The sequence below is a fragment of the Parambassis ranga genome, chromosome 20 (assembly GCF_900634625.1).
Source record: "Parambassis ranga chromosome 20, fParRan2.1, whole genome shotgun sequence".
Classification (NCBI taxonomy): Eukaryota; Metazoa; Chordata; class Actinopteri; family Ambassidae; genus Parambassis; species Parambassis ranga.
The window spans coordinates 4,242,701-4,265,246 of NC_041040.1; the positions used below are offsets into that span (position 1 = coordinate 4,242,701).

Below are 22,546 nucleotides of genomic sequence, written 5' to 3' on the forward strand. Positions count from 1 at the left end.
GTGTGGTCTGTGTTCATTTTCTCTTCTTTGTGTGTCTCTGTATTTATGTTGCCTCTAGTTGTGTGTCTGTGCTCAGTTGTGTGTCTTTGTGTGTATCAGTTTGTGATGTCTTGGCAGCTCAGTCATGTCACATGACCATGAATCAGAGGCCTGATTCGTCCTCCTGCAGAGTGTGAATGAACGTCTGACCCGGTGTGTGTCCACACACACGGAGCTCCTCGGGTGTGGGTCAGGTGTTGTGTGTGTCTGTGGGAGCCTGATTTTAACCCTTCAGTCTGTGCCTGGGAGGCCGGCTCACATCACTGAGAGGTCTGTGTGTGTCTGTGTGTGTGTGTTTGGGGGATCTCGTCTCCTGCTGACGTCAGCTGAATGTGGAACAAACCGACTTTCTGCTGCATATTAACACAGATGTTTCCCTGAGGCCGTGCAGCATGAGGAGAATCCACACACACATACAGACACACACACACACACACACTCACACTCACACACAGACACACACACTGTTTTTGGGTTCACAGATGATTTAACATTGATTCTAATCTGACTGGATAATTTCCGGACACACTCAGTGTGTGCCTGTGTGTGTATGTGTGTGACTGTGTGTGTGAGTGTGTGTGACCTTGTTGTCTGACTTTGGCTTTGACCTTCAAACACGAGCCGTCTTCCACTCGTCCAATCAGGAGACACTCGGTCGGACTCACCGTGACTCACCTCGTGCCCCAGTTCTGACTTTTTGGAAGAGGCCTGAACTTATCATACTGCCCCCTGCTGGGAGATGAGGGGAACTATTATTAGATTTTAAAACAGATTATATTGACCTTGTTTGGCACTGGACTTAAAAAAATTTAACTCATGTATATTGTATGTATTTCATACAATGTATTACATGTATTACAATGTAAAAAGGTGCAATACAAAATGTATTATAATACCATGTATTACATACTCATGTATTGTGTGTGTTTGTATCGTGTGTGTGTGTGTGTGTGTGTGTGTATCGTGTGTTTTTATCGTGTGTGTATCGTGTGTGTCTATCATGTGTGTCTGTATCGAGTGTATTTGTATCGTGTGTGTTTGTATCATGTGTGTTTGTATCATGTGTGTGTGTGTATCGTGTGTTTTTATCGTGTGTGTGTGTATCGTGTGTGTCTATCATGTGTGTCTGTAGCGTGTGTGTTTGTATCGTGTCTGCTCCTCTCAGGTGTGTTGCTGATGTTTTTGATTTGTTGGAGCTCAGTTTGGTTTCTGAAGCTCAGATCAGAAGGGGTCTGGTCCGACCACTGGTTTCTGCCCCGAGGCCCCTCAGGAGCTCAGACTGGCCTCGGAGGAGGGAGAGGAGGGGGGAGGAGGGGGGAGGTTCTCTGCAGCAGGCTCACTGATCTTCATCTGCTTTATTGGTCAGCAGCGCTCTCTGGTGGAAACAACAGATAACTGCAGCTTTGTCTGTTTTTTTTTTTTAAATTATTTCTTCAAGTTTGTGACTTCATTTTACTGGAACTTGTGTTGTGTTGTGTGTTGTGTTGTTATGTTGGTGTGTACTGTTGTGTGTTGTTGTGTTGTGTTGTGTGTTGTTTTGTTCAGTAGCTCTTGGCTTAGGCACAGTTGGACACATGAAAAGAGACGTGCTTAAATAAACCTGGATAAACAGAAAAAAGTAGAATAAAGAATAAAAAGAGTAAAACCAACTTTATATGTTTAAAGTGACCAGTATGAAAATATGCAGTGTATTAGTGGGTTAAAGTGCACAGTGTCTGTGTACAGAGGTTTGTTGCTCAGTCTTTGGGGGGTGGGATGCATATGGTTCATCAGGAGCTGAGGGGACAGTCCAGTCCTCTGAGCCTCCTGAGGAAGAAGAGCCTTCGTTGGGCCTTCTTCACCAGGTGGGACATGTGCATGGACCAAGACAGGTCAGCTGTGATGTGGATGCCCAGGAACTTGATGTAACTGTGTGTGTCTGTTGTCGTTCTGGTGGAGCTTGGAGTGGAAACCTGCTGACCTCAGCAGCCATGTGTCAGTGTGGTGATGATGTCAGAGGAGCGCTGTGACCTCCTGCTCTCACTTCCTCAGAGAGCAGCTGACCCGGGCACAGCTGATGGTACACACTGATGGCTGTCCCCACCGTCCTCTGTCCCCGCCGTCCTCTGTCCCCACCGTCCTCTGTCTCTGTCCCTGTCTCTGTCTCTGTCGCTGTCTCTGTCTCAGGCCTGCTGACAGTCCCACACACTGCAGAGGGGACAGATGCTGACTCAAAGCCATCATTCACTGGCAGTGGTGGAAAGTAACTAAGTATTTGTATTTCGTTACTGTACTTCAGTAATTTTTATGTATTCATACTTTACTTATGTAAAAATAATAGTGATACTTTATACTTTGACTCCATGCTGCAGCTGTTACCTGTACTTTCTCCTCCACCACATTTCTACAGTGTCTGTAGTTACTTGTGTGATGAACACAGTGCTGGACTGATGTGAGGTCAGACTCTGCATGTAGTTGGTGTCATGCTGCCGGCTGTGTTTCCATAATGAGCCTCAGTCATGATGATTTTACTTAAGTACCAAGCTTCAGTACTTCCTCCACCACTGGTCACTGGTGATCAGTGATTGGTTGAAGTCGGCTCGGCGGCTCATGAATGAATGAATAACTTTATAATTAATAAACTACATCATGATGACAGCAGAATATCACTCGGCGTCTTTATGCTGCTGTGTTCATGTTCAACATGTGTGGAATGTGTTTGTGTGTTTTACATTTAAATCTGCAGGCTGTGTTTATTCACAGGGAGCAGGTTTCCCTGTACACTGAGTTCTTTACTAAGATATAATAAAAGAATAATTTACACAACAGACAATTTGAGAAGAGCGTGAAAGAATAACATAAAATATGAACTATGAAAGATTAAGTCAAGCTCTAAATGTGCTGCAGCAGCTGTAGAGAATGAAGAAATGCTGCCAGCAGCTAAGTGTCCCAGTGATCCTCAGTGTTCAGTGCTCTCTGCAGGCCTCCTCAGGAGCTAACCAGATCATATAGCATGCTAGTTAACCCTTTGATAGACAGATGGAGATAGCATTAGCAGGCTGAGGCGGCTACACTGCACAAGTCCAGATTAGCCCCAAACTCTGTGGACGGATCAGACACTGTCCTCACTCACTGTGAGTTCTTATCAGCAGCTAGCGAGCTAACGTTAGCTGCATTATATGCTAAATGTTTGTGTTATTGTCCAGAACATGACTCAGCGCTCTGTCTCCATCATCAAACCTGCTGACGCTCTGTTCTGCTTTCACAGATGGCAGCAAACAGGAAGTGGACGCTCTGCAGCAGCAGGTCAGGGCGACCAGGTCCAGGTCAGAGGACCCAGAGTCACAGACACAAACAGATACACACTCACAGACACACACTCACACAGAGACACACACTCACAGACACACACTCACACAGAGACACACACAGACACACACGGACAAACACACAAATACACACACACGGACAAACACACACACACAGACACACAGACACACACACACACACAGACACACACAGACACACACACACAGACACACACTCACACAGAGACACACACTCACACAGAGACACACACTCACAGACACACACGGACAAACACACACACACACACAGACACACACACACACAGAGACACACACTCACAGACACACACTCACACAGAGACACACACAGACACACACGGACAAACACAAATACACACACACGGACAAACACACACACACAGACACACAGACACACACAGACACACACAAGACACACACACAGACACACACTCACACAGAGACACACACTCACAGACACACACTCACACAGAGACACACACTCACAGACACACACTCACACAGAGACACACACTCACAGACACACACTCACACAGAGACACACACTCACAGACACACACTCACACAGAGACACACACAGACACACACTCACACAGAGACACACACAGACACACAGACACACACAGTCACACACGGACAAACACACACTCACAGACACACACACTCACACACACACAGAGACACACAGACACACACACACGCAGACACTCACACACACACACACTCACAGACACACACACTCACACAGACACACACACACACACGGACAAACACACACTCACAGACAAACACACACACTCACACACACAGACACACACACGGACAAACACACACTCACAGACACACACACACACACGGACAAACTCACACACAGACACACACACTCACACACACAAAGAGACACACACAGACACACACACAAAGAGACACACACACACACACACACACAGACACAGATACACACACACACACCGCTTATGTAAAGCTGCCCCTCTTCATATTATCATATGTAGACAGACATTCATAGACAAAACATGTGGACCCGTCCATATACTTATGGACAGATCAGAGAAATATTTTACAACACAGATTGTATTGTTTTGACATTGCACTGGGTCAAGGCGTGTGCACACACACACACACACACACTCACACAAAGAGGAAGCAGTGTGTGTATATAAAGCGATGCTGCAGCGGCTCGGAGCATCTTCAGATCTTCAGTCAGACTCTTCTTCATTCCAGCGGTGAGTGTCGGAGACATTTATTAATGAATATGTTGATATTTTTAACGACTTTAGTGTTTTTTATTTACAGCAGCACTTATTATTATTATTATTATTGATAAGTTTAAAGGTCAGACATCACTTTATCGTGTTTTTAAATGATGTAAAACAAGTTCTGCATCTGAATATATGGAGGATTATTATTATTATTATTACCACACAGTTGAACAGGCTGAGCAGGCTTTATTTTTATTTTATAAGCTGTATTTATACTTATACATTATATTTATTTGTCATTTTTATAAACCCTAAGTTGCAATTTTAATGTCTTATTGATATTCATGATGACCACCCCCCCCCCCTTCTGTTTTATTGTATTTCCGTTTATTTCTTCTATATTTACAGAAACCTCGGTGACCTTTGACCTCTGACCTCTGACCACCATGTCTCGTCCAGGCAATGTGACCTACAGGGGGCGCTTCAACCAGCCGGTACATGATGGGTCTTACTGACTGATCTGAGGCGTCGCATTGATTATGAAGTTTGGCCCCACTCGTTGACCTGTAGTGACCTTTACTCCCCGTAGGTGCCGACCTCCAACCTCATGGACTTTGAGGAGGACTTTCCGGAGTTCCAGCCCTTTGAGGACGTTGCTGAGTCTGAGGCCAGGCCCAGAGGACCCGCACCTGGAGCAGGTACGTTCAGTGTGATGCAGGTGAACATGTGGACATGTGACGTGTAAAACATGGCGTCTCTCCCGTCAGTGCCTCTGTCGGTGCAGAGCATTGACATGCGGCAGCAGGTCAACAGATCCAAACATTACACCTCCGCCTACGACACCCAGAACCTGCTGATCCGCCGAGGCCAGGAGTTCACCATCCAGGTCACCTTCAACCGCCCGCCGACTCCGCAGGACTACTTCCAGCTGGAGTTCCTGATTGGTGAGTGTGAATGCTGATCTGCTCTGTGATTGGCTGGAGTCTACATGTTCATACACTGTCAGCTGACTCCACACTTCAGTTAGCTTAGCGTAGTTTAGCCAACTACACTAAGCTAACTATCAATTACTAGCTGACCAGCTCCTCCTGCCAGACCAGAGCTGTTTAGGCTGTTAATTATGATGTAGACCTTTGTTGATCGATGACTTCTGTCTATCAGTACTTGCAGCTCACTGTTCCAGCTGTTGTTATAGGACTTGTTAGCTAGCTGGTGTAAATTACTCTATGCTAACCATTCCAGCTGTTTATCAATGCCTTGGCTAGCAGTGAGAGCTAACAGATGTAGCTAATTGAAGCAGTTGTAGCTAGGATTAGCTGTAGCTTGTGACTTGTTGTTTATGTGTGTTATTTTGTCACAGCAGTGTGTTGTTCTGTGTTTACATGTTCACATGCACAGTGAGACATGCGGGGGGCGTGGCCTCCGTCACAGAGCGCGCCCAGTCAAACTGCTCCCTCGTTATCTAATTAGCTGATGAAGAGATGCTAACAGTGAACAATCAGAGGACTGCCGGTTCATTAGGCAGCTCATTAGCACACACACTCCCCACGGGTCAGTCAGTAAACACACACAACATGACAGCTGCTCGCTCCGACAGATGTTTCCTCACATCTGGCCTCAAAAAGTACACACACAAAACCCTGAGTTCTTCATCTCCCTCCTCCTCCTCCTCCTCCTCCAGGTTCTGACCCATCTCCCAATAAGGGCTCCCTGGTGGTGGTGACCTTCACTGCTGCTCCAGTCAGTCAGTGGTTGGGCCAGATCGTGAGCATTAAGGGTCAGTCTGTGCTGCTCAGCATCACTCCGAGTGCCAGCGCCATCGTGGGGAAGTATCGCACGTACGTGGCCATCTACATGGCCAACGGCATGCAGCGGACCAAGAGGGACACCAGCACCGACCTGTACCTGCTGTTCAACGCCTGGTGTCGAGGTACGCTCTCACTGAACACACATATATCCGCCTCAGGAGGGCGCTGTGCATGCAGTGACCCGTGTCCCTGTTTGTAGACGACCTGGTGTTTCTGCCGGATGAATCTCAGCGCAGGGAGTACGTCCTGAACGACATTGGCGTGATCTACCGCGGCTCAGTCGGAGCTGTGACGCAGCTCAACTGGATGTACGGGCAGGTAGGTCTGAACACAGACCCCACAGACCCCAGAGACCCCCACACAGACCCCACACACAGACCCCCACAGACCCACACACAGACTCCCACACAGACCCACACACAAACCCACACACACAGACCCCACACAGACCACACAGACCCCACAGACCGTCAGTAAGCAGCTTGTTCCATGTTCCTGCAGTTTGAGCGTGGAGTTTTGGACGCCTGTATCTACATCCTGGACTCCTCTCAGATGCCGATCCAGGACCGAGGCGACATCGTCAAGCTGGTCAGGAAGGCATCTGCTGTGGTGAGACTACCTTTGTTTTACACACAGCCAGTCAGAACTGGATCCAAAGACTCAGAACAAACACAATGTATCAGCATGCTAACCATGTAGCAACCTGAACAGGTAGCATGTTCTGTTAATGAGGAATTCAACAGAAACCCCTAAAGACAAGTTCAGTTGACCTCTGACCTCCCTGCTGGTTCAGCTCAACTCTCAGGATGACAACGGCGTGCTGGTGGGGAACTGGAGTGATGACTTCTCTATGGGCACACCCCCGTCATCCTGGACAGGCAGTGTGATGATCCTGCTGCAGTACGCCAACACCGGGGTGCCTGTGTGCTTCGCCCAGTGCTGGGTGTACGCCGGAGTCTTCAGCACCTGTAAGAATGTTCGCCGTCCCTTTAAACGCTGCTGTCATGTGGCGCTCCAACGTCTCCTGTGTCTCTGCAGTCCTGCGGTGCCTGGGCGTCCCGGTGAGGGTCGTCACCACCTTCAACTCGGCTCACGACAACACGGGCAACCTGAAGACTGACCTCATCTTCAGGCCTGATGGAACGCCGGACACACGCAACACCAGAGACTCCATCTGGTGGGTCCATCAGGCTGGTTCTGGTAACAAACACACATGCCTGCCTTAAACCGCTGCCTTCTCTCTGCAGGAACTACCACTGCTGGAACGAGGTGTTCATGAAGCGCCCTGACCTGCCGCCCGGCCTTGAAGGATGGCAGGCGGTGGACGCCACGCCACAGGAGACCAGTGACGGTAGGACAGGCAGACAGGAGGGCAGATTCATGGCTGTTTGGACGTCTAACACACTTCTGTGCTCGATGTGCTCGAAGGTAACTACCGCTGCGGTCCGGCCTCGGTGATTGCCATCAAGGAAGGCCTGCTGTGCCACCCGTTTGACTCCGGATTCGTCTTTGCAGAGGTTCATAAAAACCAGAGCGACGCTTGGACCCGGTCTCAGCTCTTCCTCGGACTGACAACTGATGTTGTTTCCTGCAGGTGAACAGTGACGTGGTCTGCCTGAAGAGGGATCGCTACGGCAACCTGAGTCCATTCTATGTGGACAAGACTCTTGTTGGACAGGCCGTGTACACCAAGTCTGTGGGCAGCTCAGCACCCATGGACATCACACAAAGCTACAAGTACCCTGAAGGTACCACACACATACACACACACGCACACACACACACACCTTCCATGTGTGAGGAAGCGCCTGCTGTGTGTCTGCAGGTAGCGAGGAGGACAGCAGGACCATGGCCCGGGCCGAGGAGTACGGCTGTGAGAGGGATCACTCTGAGCTGGCTGAGGCTAAGATGTCTGTGGACATCAGCACTGCTCCGGTAAGTCTCTCTGTTCGTCTCCTCATGTCTGTCCTCGGAGGCTTGTATTGAACACGGCCTGGGATTGAGGTGTTGTTGTGTCTTGTCATGGTAACACAGCATGCTCATGATCCTCACCTCTGTTCCTGCAGTGCTATCTGGGTCAGGACGTCCACCTGGTGGTGACCTTCCACAACCAGAGTGAAGCTGCCATAGTGGTGAACGCCCACCTGGATGTGTCGGTCGTCTTCTACACCGGAGTCACAGCCAATAGCTTCAAAGCGGAGCCCTTCACTGTTACCGTGCCGGCCAATCAGAGTGAGCAGCGTGACCGTGGCATGTGTGTGTGTGTGTGTGTGGAGTGCCTGCTGTAACAGACCTGTGTGTATCCACAGAAACCAGCATTAAGCTGAAGGTGTTGGCTCAGGAGTACATGCCCCACCTGGGCTCTCAGCTCTACCTCCACTTCTCCGTGACCGGACAGTCTGACAACCAGTCGCTGAGCGCCATCAAGGTGATGGAACTGCAGACCCCGAGTCTCACCATGACGGTAAAACACACACACTCGGACACGTGATATTCCTCACAAACACACACGTGTGCTGGAGAGTTTAGTGGTTTCCTCCTCCTCCTCCTCCTCCTCCCCCTCCTCCTTCTCTTCCTCCTCTTCCTCCTTCTCTTCCTCCTCTTCCTCCTTCTCTTCCTCCTCCCCCTCCTCTTCCTCCTCCTCCAGGTGAGCGGGCGGGCCAAGCTGCAGCAGGAGATGGTGGCAACCGTTACCTTCACCAACCCCTTTGACTTCGATCTGCAGAACGTGCACCTGTGCATGGAGGGTGCCGGCCTCATGAGCGCCAGGCACCGTGACTTCAAGTAGGCAGTGGTCAGATGGCGGGCGGTCTGCGGCGGCTCGATGCCCTGTGATGCTAACACCTGTCTGTCTCTTTCAGTGTCATCAAACCGCAGGGCTCCATCTCCTGGCAGGAGGTCTTTACTCCTCGGCTGGCAGGACAGCGCCGCCTCCTGGCTGTGCTGGACAGCAACACCCTGCACCAGGTAAACGCCACAACTGGCTCTGCTTATTCAGGCGGACAGCGTCACATCAGCTAAAATGCACCAGATATTACTTTATTTTAAGTTTAGTTTGCTTTGATTTTCTCTGTGCTTGTTGCAGGTGTGTGGACACGTTGATGTCACCATCACACCCTGAGAGGACGGGTGCACACAGTCCTGATCCCGCCCCTCACCCTTTCCACCAATCAGCACGGCTTCTCATTGAGTGGGCGGAGCCAACAAACAGCACCTAAATAACTTTTCCTGAAATCATGTTAATGCAGAAAATCAAAGTTTGTTCCACAGACACAGACACACAAGCCCAAGACTTAACATGAAGCTAATATCATCCAGTTTATTCGTAATCAATTTTGATATTGATTTTTTAAATAAAGACAAACGACGTCTTCCGTTTTTATCTGAGAATAAAACTTTAAATAGATAAATAGTTTCTCCTTCAAATTCTCATGTTCAAATTAAAGTATAATCAATAAAAGCTGCATCAGAAACAGTGTGTCGATATGAAATATTAATCAATCATCATTTCAATTAGTAGACACCCCTGTCAGTCTGTCTGGAAACAAAAATGTTTTCAATGAGAAATAATTTCTGATTTTCTGTCTGAATCAAAACAAATGTGATTTTTTTCTTTACTTGCCTTTATTAAAACGTATTGATCCTTTTGCTACCAATAAACTTTTTTCAACCCACTGAAGCTGCTCATTGAGTCATTACCACCACCACCAGGGGGCGCTGCCCCCTCAGCCTGGCTTTACGCCCTCAGCTGGACTGATGAAGCTGTTTTTCTGTCACTGATCGCAGCAGGGCGTGCTGATGGTCACATGACTCCTCCATCGCTGCAGCTGCTGCCTTAACAAACAGGAAGTCGACCTTTGGACGCACACTGACCTCTGCACACCTCTCTGCTGCTGTTTGTTGTGTAACCACAGGTGAAGCAGCAGCAGAGCCGCCACCAGGGGGTGCCGCAGGCTTTTCCTGTGACTCCACAGAGAGCGAGCACCAGTCAAACCACATTCTCATGGTGTGTGTGTGTATGTGTGTGTGTGTCTTTGCAGGTATCGGTGCCCCCCCCCCCCCCCCCAACTGTATCTGATATGCATTCTGTGCATCACAAAACAGGTCCGTCCAGATAAGTCTGACTCACACACACTCACACACACACACACTCACACACACACACTCACACACACACACTCACACACACACTCTGGTTCCTTGCTACTTGTGAGGCCTCTTCCTGTCACATTCCCCAGCCTGAATGTTTCAGTACAACCAGAAGCTAACAGCTGTTAGCAGGGTGCTAAGTGGTGTCAGAGAAATAGAGTTCAGACATCAGGGAGCACTGATGGATCCTCTACAACTCAAGCTGATTATAGATCGATGATCATCTGACCTGATGTCCTCTCTCAGCATCCACGTGTCTCCTCTCTGTCCTCTTCCAGCATCCTTCCACCAGTATGACAACCAGCCCACCTGAGCCGTCCCTCTGATGGGCTCGCCCTAAACCCGTCCATCCTCACCACTCCTAAAGAGAACCTCTTCATCATCTTCATCCTCCTCCAGCTCTGCTAGTCTGCTGTCTTCTTCTTCTTCTTCTTCTGTATCAGAATGTAAACATGGAGGCCTGAAGGGACTGAGCTTTATGGAACAAGCCACCAGGTGGCCACTTGAGGAACTGCAGCTTTTCAGTTAGCTTCCTGTTTCAGGCTGTTGTTGGTTGGTTCATCCTGACATTGCTGCCTCCTCTTAGTTGTGATGGATGTTTTAGATGTTTTAGATTGAAGATCCACCACAGGAGGACCAGTCCATCGGTCTGTGGCTCTGTGGACTCCTTCAGGAAACACATCTTTGTAGGTGATCAGTAGATCAGCAGAGTGGGAGCAGCAGCAGAGAGGAACATGGCCGCCCTGCCCTGCGTCTCTGTGCAGGTGTAGGGCTGTAAGAGCGGATGGGTTTTGGCTCTCAGACCTGCTGCTGCTGGCAGAGCGGGGCAGGCCTCAGGCTGCAAGGCAAACAACTGTTACCTACAAATCATCCGTCACCATTGGAAACCGGTTTTTCTCCCCCTCCTCCCTGCTCTCTGCTCCCTCCCGCGCCCCCTCCCCCCTCTGACTTCAGGCCACATGTCCTTGTTGCATCTCGCTGGACTTCTCCGGCGGCTGCAGCACACACAGCGCGGAGGTGAACATGTGTTTTTGAAGCTGGTTGGGAAACAGTGTGAGACGGAGCAGCATGTGCTCGTCATCCCCCACACTGCCGACAGGTGTTGGCTTCATGTGACTGCCTGCCTGTCCGGACAGCACTCCAATGAAGACAGCGGGAGGAGGGGGAGGAGGAGCACTGTGTAAAGTTTCATCAACAACAACTGTGTCAACTGGTAGTGGTGGTGCTGGGAAAGCCTCCAGCCCAGATCTCCTCTCCGAGCTGAGTTCAGGGATGCCTTTCCTCCTCCTCCTCTTGCTCTCTGCTGGATGAATGGATGAATCCACCCTTTTGTTGGCGATGGTTCGTTCCTTGGCAACAGCTCCATGGTTACAGTCCAATAAATAACATCACAGTCCCTCCTCTGCGGCTCGGGGTTTCAGGCTGGATGCAGCAGCAGAGTTCAACTTTTTCAAGTTTCATGTGTTTTTGTCAGACGTTAAAGTGTGCAGCAGGTTCAAGGTTTAACCCTTTGAATGAAAATGACCTGGAGGACTGAGGATCCTCAACAGCAAGTTAGCAACAAGCTTGGAAAAGTTAAACACAAACAGATGTCTCCTGTGTCTCTATTTGTATATATGAATAACTTGATTAAAATCTGCAGTTCTTCCAGTGTCCACTTGGTGGCTGCCTTCTAAAGTGAGCCCCCCCCCCCCTCCCACCACCACCACCACCACCACCACCACCACCATTGTAAACCCTTACAGCACAAATAAACATGTTTACCTGTAAAGCCTGTTTTGGTCTCTGGTTGGTTGTTAACTGTTTGCGTACATCACCCTTAGCAGGCTCCGCCTCTTTGCCCATATATGGATGTAGCATTAGCTGCTGCTGACTAGAGGTTGAAACCTAGGGATGATGTCACAAAGGGTTCCTCCATGTTAAGCCACAGCTGCTGGTGTTAAAAATAAATTAGCTTTCACATTAGCATGTTAGCTTGCTGAGGTTTCTGTAGTAAGCACTGAACATCATGATGTGTTTGTTTTGAAGTGAACACCAGTGCTGCTGGACTGAAGCTAACAACAAAACAACACAACTACACAAGAAAGTACACAGTGTGTGTGTGTGTTTGTGTTGTTTCGTTGTATCTCTACAGTTTAATTTGAATTGAGAAGTGGTGGTTGATGTGAAAATCAGTGATTGGATTAGTGATGTAATGTTGTTATCAGCCTGTGTGTGTGTGTGTGTCTTCAGTTGAGCTTTATTTCATCTGTCAACACTGATCTGTCTCTGTCTCCTTATCCGACTCTTCAGGAGGTTTGAACTCTGCACACATGATCGCTGTCAGTTCAGTTCAGTGTGTGTTTGTGTGTGTGTGTGTGCTTTTTTTCTGTCCTGAAGGTGGCGCCAAGTGGAAAATAAGGTAAACAATGGCTGGAGGTGCTTTGCCACAGGTTTCACAGGTTCTGTTGGATTCAGTGGTGGGATCAGGCCAGAGATCAGGACCAAAGAAGTGATTAATGGGTTAATTAGGTAGCCAGTCCTGCAGTGGAAGAACGCCTCTTCCTTCATTTATATTACTGCTGGTCTTTGACCAAAGGAACTGCCTAGCTGCCTTCAGAGGGGTCGGTTTGTTTGAACATGGTCCCAGCAGATCTGTCCTGTAGTTCCTGTTACAGACGTTTCTGGGGGGCGTTATTGGCTTTAAAAGCTGCAGGTCGAGTCCAGAACAGAGCCTAACAGGTGGGTCAGGGGGTCACTGATGGTGCCGCCTCCCTTCAGCCGGAGTTCCTGCAGTGCCACCACCTTCAGCTCCTCTGGAAACAAAGAGCAGAGCTTCCAGAACATTCTCCCAGGCCCAGAGGAAGCTGAGGGGCAGGTCGGCTTCAGACTCTCACTTCTCAAACAGGATTCATGGCTCAGCCTGTCAGACGGTGCAGAACACCCCTTCCCCCGACACTCTCCTGATGTGGAACAGCGCTGTCCTTCCCAACCGTCCGTGCACGGCGCTCCTCTGTTTCCACTGCAGGAAAACTCTTAGACGTGTTGTTTCACGCCGTCCAGCAGCTGCGGCGCTCAGACGCGCCTCGTGAGGTTTCCATCTGAATCTGTGACACTCTCAAAATGTCTGACTGCAGGGATCTGACTGGAAACCAAACTGCTGGAAACACCCAGATCCTTCATCAGCAACAGGCCCAACCAGCCCGGAGAGAGGCTCTTCCTGCTCCGCTGCAGCCGCCTGCAGGGGAGGAGGGGGAGGAGGGTGTGATGGGAGGAGAGATGCCTGTGTGCTCCTCTCTCCAGCAGGGGATGATGGGAGGAGGAGGGGGAGGGGGGGGGAGGAGGGGGAGGAGGAGGGGGAGGGGTCTGTATCTGGAGATGGAGGACTGGAATGTGGGAGAGGAACCTGACGGCAGCGAGCGAGGAGTGGTGGCTCTCACTCACACAGACACACACACACACACACACAGACACACACACACACACAGACACACACACACACACACACACACACACACACTCTCCTTCATCACTGATGATCAACATGCTGTTGATCAGACAGGAAGTCGTCTTCCCTTCACAGCGCTGCAGCTTCACTTTCAGTGATCAGTGTTTTTGTTTCTGTTCATGTTGTTTTATTTGTTTCCTGTTTATATTTCACTTTTTATTTTTGGAGGATTTGGAATTGAATTTGTGCTTTCATGTCTGATTTTAAACGTACTTTTTACATCACACAACATTTAATAAGAACTTTTTGTTTGGATTTAAGAATGAATTTAAAGCTTAGTTTTTTATATTTTATATTTTGAATGTTTGGATCGTTGATGGAATGACTTTATACTGTCTTTATTTTTTGTCTTTTTTAAAGCTGAAAGTGGAAATTCTTTATTTTCTCAAATTATATTACTTTAAAAATAAAAATGTTTTTATATGGATTAAATTAGGAATTAGGAAATGACATCACATGTTTTTGGAGCTTATGTATGGAGTTATGGTCTGTATGTATTTGTATGAGTAAGGTCTAATACTGATCATGGTTGATGACTTTAACTCCTGCATGTTGATGATGACAGTCGGTCTGAAGGGTTAACTTGTTGTTAACTTGTTGCATTATTCATCAGAAGTTCCTCTTTCATCCTGAACTCCGCAGACTTCCTGTGCTGCTGATGTGTGGAGGACAGAGCTGATTGCTTTACCAACACCTCCCTGGAAACAGAGGCACCCCCCCCCCCCCAGGCATCCTCTCTCCAAATCCCGCGATACGTCACCCTGCAAACCCCGCGAGACGTGCCGCGGCTGCCTGTGCAGCCTGTCTGATGGTTTCTTATCTTTAAACTCCCTCAACTCCACCATAAGCTGCACTTTGTGTCTGAAATGACGGCGCAGGTGGAGGTCTGAGAGCCCGCTGGTGGAGTTAGTGTCTAAAGCAACTTGAGCTGGTGTGTGTGGCTGCAGGTAGAAGCTGCAGCGAGCAACTAAAAGTCCTTTAAAGACTTCATGTTGTTGCTCAGAGCGGAAATCTAACGTGCTGATGAGTGAACCGTGCCGTGGGTGTAGCGTGGACATGTTGCTGCTACTTTTAAAGGCAGTTTGTGGTCGTGGGGCTGAGAGGTGAAGCTGAGCGGGATCATTTCCTGCTCCATCACAAGAAGAAGGATCCAGTAACGTCCGGCTGTGCGTAAAAGACAGAGATGCTTGGTGGCCACGTCCCCTTGGAGACTGGAGAGAAAACACGTGATGAGCTTTACTTATCAGGTTTAGAGGGAGAGAGACACCGAGAGAGAGAGGGGGAGAGAGAGGGGACGGAGCCCGGAGTCCCGAGTCCGGACAGGAATTAAAAAGAAAACACATCTCCGCCGCTGCTTTTTCCTCTCGACGACTCCTTTCCTCGAGTTTTTATTTTCCTCCGGGAGAGGAGAGCGACGGGGAGGGAGGAAGAGAAGCAGAGTAGGAGGAGGAGGAGGTGGAGGAGAGCGGGGAGGGGAGGGGAGGGAGGAGGAGAAGCCGGAGTAAAGTTTGTCCAAGTTTGCACATCCCTTCGGAAACGCCATTTTGATTCTTCTCCTCACCGGAGCAAGTTTGCAGCCTCTCTCTCTCTCTTCTTTTTTCTTCATCCCCCTTTTTTTCCATCCACCACCACCACCATCATCATCATCATCATCGCCCCCGACCACAACCACCATCATCATCCTCGCCACGATGTCTCGGCGCAAGCAGCCCAACCCCAACAAAGTGAAGCGTAAGTCTGCCTCAGCCTCTCCATCGCTGTGTGTGGAGCTTTCTGTGTGTGTGCGCTCTCTGACATGTCGGGCTCGGTTCTGGGGGAAGTTGGGACTTGTTGCGGCTGTTACGGGGAAGTTTGAGCGGAGATGTGGACACGGTGAGGGAGGGATCCTCGTTTTTTTTCTCTCCTCTCCGTGTTGCTTCCTAGTTTGATGCGCATCCAAGCGGTGGAATTCAGCCCGTGTCTCTTCCTCATTTAGCAAACTTCAGCTAATTATCACCGACTGTTGTGTTTTTTCCACTTTTTGTGCAACGTTATCACCCGCGTGCACGCCGCGGGCTGCCGTGCCGCGGGTTAGCACCGGGGGAGGGGGGGAGGGCGAGAGGAGGGGGGGGGGGGGGTTCAAAGTCTGCTCGCTGCCGGAGCCGAGCATCCATATCTCGGGTGCACTTTGGTCGGAGCCTCGCTGCTAGTGGCCATGTGTAAAGCTACCAGACACCAGGTGGCAAGCTAACGGCAGCTAGCCGCTCCGCTTCCTGTCCGCCCCTTCGAAGTAAAACCACCTGTTGATGCGGTGCGAGGAGTTAGCACGATAGCTAGCCTCGCGGACACGGAAGGTGTCTTTAAAGACAGTGGAGCTGGTCGAGGTTTTAATGAGTGGTTAAAGTCGGAGTTTGTGGGTTCAAACTCAGTGTTTGCTGTTGTGTGTGTGGTGTTCTGCTTTGTAGTGTTGTGCTACCGTGTTACTGATGTTTGTGCTCAGTACCTTTAATATTCATGGCAGCAGAGCATCAGAAAACTCACTTTTATATGAGTGCACATATTTATTTCAATGCTTAAACCCACATGAAGTAAGTTACAAGTCCGAGTCAGTCTTGAGTGAACTTTACAAGGTTAAACGTTTACTTTATGTTTTATTTTGGAGTCCTGTCGCCTGACTTCCGGTAGCATCCTTGCTAGCTGCCGCCGGCCTGACGCCGCTGCGGTGACCTTGCTCAGACATATTTAGTCAGAAAGTGACCCCTGTTCATCCACCGGGCGGCGCGGCGCGGCTCCGCGGCGGCCGGTGGCCCCGTGCCGTGCGGCGGGTGACACTTTTGTGGCTGTTTGGCGACTTTCCGTCTCCTTCGGGAGACTTTTCTCCTCCGCCGTCTGCGGTTCCGCGCTGCATGCAGCGGCAGCGGCAGCATCGACGTGACGCCTGTTGCATCCACCTCCTCCTCCTCCTCCTCCTCCACCTCCTCCCCCCTCCTTCGCCTCTCTCTTTTCTCTCTTTCGACATCATCCACCGCTTTAACTTCCATTTTAAACCAGAACTCGGTGCTGGTTCTACTCGTGAACCGGCCTCCAGCCTCCGGCCGTCGACTTTGTGAACTTTTTAGCCGCTTGGTTAGCCGTTAGCCTCGGCTTCGGCCGTGTTGGTACACGGTGTGAGGATGCTGGTCGGGCTGTTAAATAACTACAGTAATGTGCTTTTACGGTGTCAGTTGGACCCGGTTATCGGTGGCCCGGGTCAATGATTGACGGTCGGAGTCGCTGCAGAGGGAGAGGAGAGGACTGATGAGTTCCTCCTCCTCCTCCTCCTCCTCCTCCTCAGGGCTGAACCGGCTGTAGATAATGGTTGCTAGGGATTCTCTCTCTCTCTCTCCCTCTCTCCGTGTCAGCTCGGTGTCTCTCCACCTCTCTCTCTCTCTCTCTCGCTGAAACTTTAAAACATACAAACACGCTTCACCTTCACACATGAGCAGTTCCGCCGCTGAGACAGAACAGCGTGTAAACAGCGCAGCAGGGATGACGTGTTTTTGTAGTCCAATCAGGAAGTGCACATCTCATGGGCCAATAGGATTCCTCCACTGTGTTTTGGTATTAAACCAATACAAGTATTGATCCTCTCAGGTGTAGTTCAGCAGGATGAAGCCTGAATATGATCACCAGAAGCTAACAGCTAATGCTACGCTATAAACCAGCTACAGCATGGTCACATGACTACACCATCAGCACCACCAGTAAACAGTCATCAGTGTGACTGTGTGGTCGAACACAGACCTCCTCAGCAGCACTATCAGATTAGATTATTTAGTGTTAATCTCCTGTATATTAAGCTGGGTGTGAAGAGGGGTTGTTATGGGTGTTTTATTTGTATGTTTTGTGCAGACTTTAGCAGTGTGTGTGTGTGTGTGTGCTGCTGTGTTCAGTGAAGGTTTTTATGAATTCATGTTGATTTGAACCACCTGCTGCTGCTGAGGTGATTGAACATGTGAGAGCAGAGCGGTGGCGACACTCTGAAGCCGCTCCGTGTGTGTCAGTCTGAGTTTCCTGATGGTTTTACCTCCCGTGGCGTCGCAGCAGCGTTCAGCGCTCTGTGCGTCCTCGGCTGCGTCGGTGAAACACACCGATGTTTAGTCACAGAGCAGAGACTTTACTTTACGGAGCATCTGCAGCTTTAAAGCAGCATCCTGCTCTGTGTTGGAAGTTTTCCTGTGATGATACCTCGTCTGTGCTGTTTGGTCCTCCTCCTCCTCCTCCTCCTCTCTCTGTCAGGAGGAGGAGAGATCCGGATGAGCAGTTAGCATTCCATTACGAAATTCAACACTGAGGCCGAGCTGGGCCCTCGGCGACAGGAGCTGATCTCTCTCTCCCTCTCTCTCTCTCTCTCTCTCTCTCTCTCCCTCTCTCCCCCATGGATGAGCTCTTCTTCTTGTTGAGGGGAAAACTTGAACTCCTCGGCAGCAGCGGCTGCGATGAGGGGAGGGAGGAGGCCTTCAGCACACAATGAAAAGAGTTATCAAGTTATCAATGATCATTAGTTATTGATCCAAACTGTAATCTGCATAAATCCAGACACACACTGATGTGAAAGTAATCGCAGGAAATCCTGTCGTGATGCAACAGGAAGTAGAAGCTTTGTCGAGCTCAGCTCATTGATGAACAGACGTTAATAATTTTAATGGCAGTGATGTGTCACAGGCGGCCATGACACCTCCTCCTGTTTCTCCTTCTGTGGTGGACATCTTAAGATGCTGCTTAAGGCCAGTGACACACACACCCACACACACACACACACACACAAAGGGTGTGTTGTGTTGTTGTGACTGATGTCTTCCATTGTGGGTGCTCTTGCTGAGATCACACACACACACACGCACAGCCTGCAGTCAGTCATGTAAAGGCATGATGCAGCATGAAGGGAGGGATGCTTCTGCAGGTGGAGGAGTGATTCCAACCGACTGTGACTCCACCGTATCTCCACGCCGCTGCCGCCTCGCTTTAAACAAATGTTGGAGACTTTATTTAATATGTTAAATTAAATTTACACATAACTAAGTTAATAACATCAAATAATAAAATATAGGTTATAACTAAAATTAATTAAATCCAGTATGATTATATAAATATTATTATTATTATTTTAAGGAAACGCTACAAACATTAAAACAGACTTTATTACCAGCTGATCAGCTGTACCTGAGCTTCAAACACTAGCTTATTAACAGTGTGTGTGCCATTGATGCCACTAATGTGTGTGATAATTACACAGCAGTCATGTGTGTGTGTGTGTGTGTGTAAACACTGTGAATGGGCGGGTTAATGGGGAGTTTCAGTGGGACGTCTATGTCCACAGGGACAGAAGTGAAGCAGCTAATTAAAAGCTGCCGTCCTCCCTCAGAGACTGATGCTGTCTCCACATTAACACACACACACGCACACACACACACACACACACACACCCTCTCTATTGATTCCCACAGTCACATGATGAGCTGTAATTGTAACGCACTCAACAGGCGATGATCTTCAGCCGTTAAACGCTCCTTGATGCTGAGAGTGTATCAGTGAGATACAAGATGTCTGACAGCCAATCAGAGCGCTGCAGAGTTTCTCTCTCTGTGCCCGGCCTCTATTTATAGAGTCGCAGACCGGCCTTTTTTTAGATAAGATTAAGTTCCATCCCCCGACCGACCAACCGACAGGAGAAGGAGGAGGAGGGGTTAACATACACTTCAGAAAGGTGTGAGGAGGAGGAGGAGGAGGAGGAGGAGGAGGAGGAGGAGGAGGAGGAGGAGGAGGAGGAGGAGGAGGAGGTCTCCTCCTCATCTTCTGCACCTTCATGTCTTTACCAGACTGACTGTCAAAAGTTGAAAGCATCTGTTGTTGAGTTGTTAGGCAGGTTTGTGTGGTACTTTGTGTTATTGTTGTTAGCTCTAACTTTGGTCCTCAGTTTAAAACTGCCTGCTCAGGAACAAAGATGGTGGCCTGTCTCAGGGTGGAGGAGGTTGTTTCTGGTTGGTGTGGGGGAGGGCTGTGATGGCGTGGATGGAGACACAGAGATGTGGTGCAAGGAGGAAGATGGAGGGAGGGGGTGGGGGATGGGTCGGAGTTAAACACCTCCGCCTGGACCAAATGGCCCATCACCCCCCTTCCTCCTCCTCCTCCTCCTCCTCCACCAGGTCTGATGTGCCGTCTGACTCGTGTACAGACTTGAACAGGTTGTTGTGTGGTGGGTTGGTGGTGGTCTTGTTCTTGTGGTTGTAGGTCTTTGTCCTCTCTGTAGAACCTCTGAGCCTCTGAGGGGTCTTTAAATTCATTGATTAATCATGTGTCACATGACACATGATTAATCAATGAATGATTTCAGCTCCTCATATGACCAGATCTGAAATGTTTTTATGTAGACTCCAATCATTTTAAATGAAGCGGTGGAACTTCCATATAAGTATTCAGGCGGTGATCAGCTGTTACTAACAAACTGATCGATTACCCTGCGAGGTCTGAGGGGCGACACAGACATGAAGAGTGTCATTTGAGAAGTGGGATGAATAGAGCTAAAGCAGGACACACACACACACACAGAGTTTAGTGTGTCATTTGATGGGTCTCCTCCCATGAAAATGTGTTTCTGTGGGCCTGGTATCACACACACACACACACACAGACCTCTGTCTGTATATAGCAGTGAGCATGCTATAGTTAGCTCCAGTGCTTCTGTTTGCTCAGCTCGCTGCTGCTTCACATGAAGGAATCAGATTTGAATCTTTAGGACTCTGTCATCTTGTGTCTGCTCACACTCGGCCTGTGACGGTGGTCTTTGAGAGGTTAAACTGTGAAACGCTGTGTTTCTTAATGGACAGTGGGTCAGGAGGAGGAGCAGGCTGGGTCTGCAGAGCTAGAGGCAGAGACGTGGAGGAGTTGCTGAGCTCAGTGATGCTCTAACTGTTTTAAACCATTAAACCATTAAAAATATTGTTTTTTTGTTAACTGTGCTGTAGAATAAACAGGACCAGTTCAAGCCTCAGAGGGCTGTGTCCTGTTGCCAGCCGGCCTTGGCCTGATGTGGTTGTCACAGTCACAGATAAGCCTGCTGGAGTTTACCGCCTCTAAACCTGGACCTGCTGCCGGTTCTTTCTAGAGGATGCTGACATTGGTCCGGTCCTGAGCTCCTGCTCCGCTCTCCTCACACGCCTCGCCGTGTTGTTGTGCTTTCTGCTGGTTTTTGGGGCGCTGTTGAAACGTTCCTGGAAGCTGTGAGGATGAACAACATGTCTGACAGTTATGTAACGCTGTCTGATAATAAAGGCTTCACATGGACCAACCGCTCACAGAGAGAGAGCTATTGTTTCTCCACTTCCTCCATCTCCTCCTCTGCTCTCCTGACGAGAGGCTGCTTCACTTCCTGTTAACCCCTCCTCCTCCTCCTCCTCCTCCTCCTGCTGCTGCTACTGTTCTTCTTCTCCTCTTCCTCTCTCTCTCTTGTGGTGAGTTTAGAGTAAAAACAGAAAGGTTATTTAAAACAGGGAAGTTTGGACGCAGATGCTGGTTAGTAAAAAGACACTTAAACGTCTTGAGCAGCTTCAGCATGTTTTGGTTTACATTCTACCAAAGTTGGTGAATTAGCGGTTAGCTTCTGTTAGCAGTGGGTGAACTTTATTGGTGCCTGTGCTAAGCTAAGCTAACTCTGTAGGTTAAAGTTGTGGAGCTGCTCCTCTAAACACGTTCAACAGCAGGTTAGTGTTTAACATATAAAATCATAAAATCCTAGATAAGCTTCTGTGAGCATCCTCCTCCTCCTCCTCCTCTTCCTCCTCCTCAAACCTTTCATCTCCTCAGCTCCTCCCCCTCCTCCCCTCCTCTGTTGGTTGTGACATTCTTTCACAGTCGAGGCGCTCGGACTTTGGACTCGCAGTAAATACGGCTTTATTTGCTGCGAACAGGGTGAAGGTGGCTGTGTGTGTGTCTGTGTGTGTGTGTGTGTGTGTGTGTGATGGCTCACACACACACACACACACACACACACACACACACCATGCAGTGGTAGTTAGTTCCACAAGCTGCTTATCAGCAAGACAGTCTCACCACACCCAGACACACACACACACACACACACACAGAGGTGCTGGCATCCCATACAACAGGTCTGTCCTACATACGAGTGAGAAGCATTTCACTCCTCCACCCCTCCTCCACCCATCCATCCCTCCATCAGCCCAAACACACCTTCAGCCTGATGTTTGAGGAATTTGAGCTACAACAAAACACCAGGCCTGCTGCTCACTGAGGCCTGGATGGTTAGAAGCAGATGGTGTTAAATGGAGTCTGCTGTTGGAGGAAGGTGGAGTCTTCCTGTGTTTATGAAGGGTGTGCTGATGCTGCTGTCACAGGAGGAAACAGTGTCTGCTGTGTTGATGCCTTGCAGTCCAAACGTTGACGGGGCTTGGTGTAAGATATGGAGACGGTGGTGGTGATGTCAGCAGGACGCTTACTGCCGGGGAGGAAAGAGTTAACTGATGGAGCCTGCCAGCACAG

General features: G+C 49.3%; 1 protein-coding gene across 1 annotated transcript; it reads left to right on the forward strand.

Annotated features, from left to right (window-relative positions):
• The first annotated feature begins 4,577 nt into the window (after nucleotides 1–4,577).
• LOC114452847 (coagulation factor XIII A chain-like) lies at nucleotides 4,578–9,671 on the forward strand. Its single transcript, XM_028432352.1, has 18 exons — nucleotides 4,578–4,609; nucleotides 4,994–5,079; nucleotides 5,175–5,311; nucleotides 5,372–5,529; nucleotides 6,267–6,515; nucleotides 6,593–6,711; nucleotides 6,895–7,002; nucleotides 7,187–7,361; nucleotides 7,432–7,570; nucleotides 7,641–7,744; nucleotides 7,822–7,910; nucleotides 7,988–8,141; nucleotides 8,219–8,328; nucleotides 8,460–8,625; nucleotides 8,703–8,857; nucleotides 9,041–9,177; nucleotides 9,255–9,360; nucleotides 9,479–9,671. Exons 2-18 carry the CDS (start codon nucleotides 5,032–5,034, stop codon nucleotides 9,512–9,514), a joined length of 2,190 nt encoding a protein of 729 aa, XP_028288153.1. The 5' UTR covers nucleotides 4,578–4,609; nucleotides 4,994–5,031; the 3' UTR covers nucleotides 9,515–9,671.
• The last annotated feature ends 12,875 nt before the right edge of the window (nucleotides 9,672–22,546 follow it).